The 5,643-nt window shown below is 37.7% G+C and overlaps 1 protein-coding gene across 1 annotated transcript; it reads left to right on the top strand.

Moving 5' to 3' along the window:
- The first annotated feature begins 656 nt into the window (after nucleotides 1–656).
- LOC148037103 (uncharacterized) lies at nucleotides 657–3,412 on the top strand. The gene is made up of 2 exons (XM_087677238.1): nucleotides 657–1,378; nucleotides 2,125–3,412. Exons 1-2 carry the CDS (start codon nucleotides 711–713, stop codon nucleotides 3,113–3,115), a joined length of 1,659 nt encoding a protein of 552 aa, XP_087533364.1. The 5' UTR covers nucleotides 657–710; the 3' UTR covers nucleotides 3,116–3,412.
- The last annotated feature ends 2,231 nt before the right edge of the window (nucleotides 3,413–5,643 follow it).

Here is a 5,643-nt window from a genome sequence, read left to right as displayed (position 1 = left end):
CCAAACCTTTTTTAATACCTAAAAAAGGACATAGACTATGTTAGGGGAGAGGGCGACTTGGATTAGTATGTGAAATGAATGCTCGGGGAAGTTACTATATATATATCCTCTACATCAAGTGCGTTCAATGCCTATTTATAAATATCTATATATATTATTAAAAAAAATTAAAATATAACTATTTTTTATTCAATTTATAAATACCCCTTTTATATTACATCTTTTTATATGTAAAAAATGTATAAAATTTATATTTTAAAAATCTTTTACTTTGAACCCGCGTAACACGTATATTCATGAGTAAGTTACCGGAGAATGAATGATGCAACACATTGTGGGAAGGTAAGATTTAATCACTCAAAACTAAAAGTGACCCTTGTTGAATCACCCGTGTTCTTGTTCATTTCTGACCCCCTAGGATCTAGAAAAAGGTTTTGAAAGGAATTGCAATTTGCTTGGACTGGGGCGATGACTGTTGACCACGTTCTTCAAAACGGAAGATGATTGTAGTGAAAATGCAAGAAGCAAGTCCCAATGGCGACTGCTCTACTTGGACTCAGTCAAAAGAAAGGGTTGCGTATGCAATTTGTGGTGTCCCGAAAGTATGGCAGTCGAATCCATCGATACATATTACCGTTTTTGCACAGCCAAGCAGCCGCTCTCTCTCTCTTTCTCTCCGTGCTTCTTCTGTGTAGCTGCGTATCCCGATCATGGCTGCGCCCCCTCCCTCCCTGGAAGACCAGCTCCGCGCGCTCGTGCTGAGAGCCTCTCAGCTCCCCTCCCCTCTCCTCCATTCCATCCCTCCGGTCGGCACCTCCCTGCTTGCCTCCTACACTCACACCTCCAATTTCATTTCCGCCTCCATCACCTTCATCAATCAATCCCTGCAACTCATCAATGACCTCAGCTCCTCCACTCAGCTTCTCTTCAGTCACAACACTAGCCAAGCCGGAGGGGAATTTATCCATCCCGACCAAACCGCCGCCACTGAATCAGGCACTTCAATATTATTACATCAAGGCGCTGCTGGTCCAGCTGGCGGCGCCGCTGTGATTGATGAAGAGATGAGAAAGGAGGCTCTGAGGAACGCCCGGGAAACTAGTGACAGATTTGAGCAGATGGAAGAGAAAAGCAAGGATTCAAATGGGAAGAAAAACGAGGGTAACAAGAGTCCGAAGAAGGGAAAGCCGTCTGCTGATGATGGAGGCCGGAGAGGCGGTACTAGCAGTGGTATCAACAGTTCTGGTAGAGTAAGGAGGCGGAGTGATAGTAACGAAGGAGTCACTATCCACTTTCCGGGCGAGAACCCTGAGAATTTCGACGGTTACATGTGGAGAAAGTATGGCGAGAAGAACATCTATGGCAAAGAGAAGCGGAGGTATTTGCCCATCTTATGGATTGAGTATCTCTCTCTCTCTCTCTATATATATAGTTCAGCTGAAATCCAAGCAGCTGCTTTGTTTCTTTGTCAAGGGTTGTCCCCTATTAAGAGACGAGTACAATAATACACCTTAAGGCTCGCTTACACTCCTCGTTAACACAGTATTTTTTTCAAAAAATAATGCGGTAAATACTACGTATATTTCCATTATAATGGTGTAGATATATATAAGTAGAGCTTAGAAGTTCACAAGGCCTAGACCCTCTAAATATTTTCATTATAACTCAATTGCAACAATCTTTTAACTCAAAATTTCTGAGGAAATTTTGAGCCAATTTATATACACACGTCTGTAATTCTTTAATATCTTTGCCATTTTAATATCTTTGCCAGTGTTCTACACTAAATTGCGACATTTCATGAACATTGCTTATAGGCAACATTCGTAGCATTTGTTTTTTGGGATTCTAAATTTTTACTATAATTTGTTTTTTAACTACAATTATAATATATGAATAAAAGAACAATTCATGATATCAGAGATAGAAGTAGCGTTTGTTTTGGGGATTTTAAAATGCGATGAAGACTATATATTAGGTAAGTATTTACATTCCTTACAAAAAGATTGGTAAATATTCACGGTTGGGAAGCTCTGAAAGTTGCGTTACCTTATTTGATATTTGGGTCTCATACTTTCCTCATTTTTCTTTCTTTTTCCTTTCGTTTGGAATTATAAAATACAGGGGCTACTATCGCTGCAAACTCAGGGACGAGAACGGGTGCGAAGCGAAGAAGAGAGTGCAAGCGTGCGAAGCCGCATGCGAGGGCTACTTGATCACCTACATCAACGACCACACGTGCGGATCAGGGTCTGTGATGAACAACCCCGTGATAGCTGGGGCGGTCCTGGGGCGGCGCCGCACGTGCGCTGATCTACGCCGCAGCACGTCGGGCAGGAATCTTAACATCGACTTGAGCTGCCAGCCCAGCATGCCGCTTCTTGCGAACTGCAACGTCGATGGCAGTAACGCCAGCCGCATCGACGAGAGCCGCAGCACGCCGCTTCTCGCCCACTGCAACGTCGATGGCGGCATCGACAACGCCAGCAGCATCGACGCGAGCCGCAATATGCCGCTTCTCGCCCACTTCACCATCGATGGCGCCAACACAAGCAGCTCCCCGGATCGCTGTAACCAGCTCGCCGACCCGCACTGCAGCATTAATGGTGCCAACAATAGCTCCCCCTATCATTGCAACCTGTTGCAATACAACACTACCGTAACAACTCCTCCTACTACTACTGCTGTCAGTACCATCACGACGACGACTACTACTACCGCAGCCGCCATCGCCAATGACATTAACGCCCTTACCCTCTACGGCGGCGAGACTGCAACCAGCATCCTTAGTCCCTTCCTTAATTACCGAGTGATCGGCCTTGATCACATTGAGCAACCAGCTGCATACTCACAAGATCGTTTAGAGAGTCCGAACTCTTCTACCCTTTCCTCCTCTAAACATTCCAGCGATGAATATCCGGAGGTGGCTTTCCCAATCACTGGCGACGATACTACCACTAGTTATTCCGCCAAGCAAATCTCTGTGAAGCATCATCGTTCTTCCGATGGGCACCAATTAGCCCAGCTCAGCACCGCCTTCATATCTGAAGCTCACAGCTTCGAGCCTTCCGTGGACGACTTTGATGACATCATGCGCTTCGATTCGTGGCCTTAGGCATAAGGGATCGTTGCCTGTAATAGCTAGAGAACGGGTCTCTTCCCCTATCGACTCTGCCTAGTACACCTAACCGAACTTTCCCAGATGTTTTATAATTCAAGAACTCACTCAGGACGTTGACTCTTCTCCCTTAACGCAATTACGTAAAAAACTCAAACTCCATATGTATCATTTTCATGGTGCTGTAGCCTGTACGTAATATACGCTAAAAAACCTTAGAATTTTATTTTTCCACTCAGTTTCATATATACCTTTATATAGTCGAACCATTTATATCGTATGGAGCTTTTTTTAAAAAACCACTTTAGAGTATTTTATATTTTTTAAAAATAAACCTATTTATAAGTGAAGGGTTCACGAAAGAGTGATATTGAGGAGGGCCTACAAACCCACACTTAAGGATGTATTGTTTCAATGTTTTACCAAATCGAAAATATTAAAAAATCTACATGGCTCAATTGTTTGTCTCATATAAAGCATGTATGTTATATGATAAAATTTGTATCATGACTTTAAATAGCTAAACAAGCACATCATTTTTGTAAAATTGTCACTAAATTGGGATGAGAATATGCATTTTGCTAAATTTGGGGTATGTCATTTTATTAGCCCTTTTAGTATGAGGGCCTTTACTCTAATACTAGTGTACTATATGTGGCCTAACTCGCATTGTTAAGTGCCAAACATTCATGTATAACTTGTGAAGTGGATTCCTTTGTGCCTTATGTACTTGTACATAACAATCAACTTCTATTGATACCTTAGCATAGATCAAGAAAACATGAGATAGAGTTGCAACTTTCTTAATTGTTGGCACATAGTATTTATTTTCTAATCAAACTTAGCTTGTTTTCTCTTAATCAAAATTACAAACACATACACCCTAGATGGAAAAGACAATATTTATTATGCACTAAAATTTATGCTAATAACACATTTTAAGTTTGTCTACATATACGAAATAAGCCAAACACCCTTAACAAAACTTCTCTAAGCTTGTTGTCGTCTTTGTTCTCTCATGCAAAAAAAATTAAATTGATCTAATTTGTTCTCTTATGTAGTGAAAAATCAAATATAAATACTTTGCTACAAATAAAAACAAATCAAAGCATTAAAAACCACATAAATTTTGAAAACCCATCAACTCAATAATATGATAGAAAGATAAAACATTTCATTAATATACTACATCAAGTACATTGAAGATACCATTTTGAAACGTTTGAAATGTAATAGAACTTCTAGTAGTAAATAAATAGATAGTGAGATAATTATTTGATCAGTTGTAGATTTTGAAAACAAATCTTGTAGTCACATTTTGAGAGATAAAGTAACCTTTGAATCATATCATGAACAATAAGTTATATCATAGAAAAGGCATTGTAGTAACAACTCTATTTGATGAATTTACTCTTTAAATATATCTATTTAGGATGGAAAAAAACTTAGAAAAATATGTGATTCTATAATTAAGTTGTACATATTTGAGACCCAAAGTATAAGATTGCACACAATTGAAATGCAAATGGATTTGTACACAATTGAGACACACAAGCGCACAATCGTATAATATACACATATGCAATTGAGATATAAAGTACATGATAGAGGAATTAACTTGTATATAGTTGAGAAGTAAAGAGCATGATTGTATGATTAACTCATATATGACTAAATTACAAAGTATATAATTGAGTCATTAACTTGTACGCACTTGAGATGTATTAAATAATTGTATAATTACCTTGTAACATGAAATACATAAAGTAAATGATTATTTATTTAATTCATATACAATAGAGGCATAAAGTGATTAATTGTATAATTAACTTCTACTTGGTACAACTAATTATACACAAAATCCATAGTGAAATAATCAACCTACATATGGTAACAACATAAAATACATGTTTGAGTATTTTAAGATGTACGTGATCGAGATGAAATTTACAAGATTGAGAAACCATCTCATATATGATTAATGTGCAAAATACACAACTCAAGGTTTAAGAAGTAATATGCAATTAAGATGCAAAGATTACTCAATTAACATGTACCCTACATATTTTACCTTACACTTTTAGACATATAAATACAAAGCAATTGAGGTGACTTCAAAGCAAGCAATTTATATTTTTATTTTTTGCAAGGCAACTTATTAACTATAAATATTGACGAGATGCAAGTCAAGCAAGAGTACAATACATTAGTATTAATTGAGATATCATATTTTTTTGATTGCGCTACAATAATTTAAAGACCATGTTTGCAATGTCAAGATAAGTGGTTGTGTTCTTATTTTTTAATATTAATTTAGAGTCAAGCTCATTATTATACAAATTATATTAATATTGGTAGACTTTCAAGGATAAATCAAGATCTTTTATTTAATTTCATCTAAGAATGGCTCGTAAACCTTAAAAAAAGCATGAAAAAGAAAAGAATGGTCATAGAACTACAAAAAATGTAGGATGCTCTAGTGGGTGAAAACCCTAAAGCTCACATATACAAGGGATGAACACTAC

This window comes from Lygodium microphyllum, chromosome 4 (assembly GCF_053477565.2).
Source record: "Lygodium microphyllum isolate KBCC chromosome 4, Lygodium_microphyllum_v1.1.10, whole genome shotgun sequence".
Classification (NCBI taxonomy): Eukaryota; Viridiplantae; Streptophyta; class Polypodiopsida; order Schizaeales; family Lygodiaceae; genus Lygodium; species Lygodium microphyllum.
The sequence above is the reverse complement of the archived record's forward strand: the minus strand, read 5'-3'. Positions and strand labels throughout refer to the sequence as shown.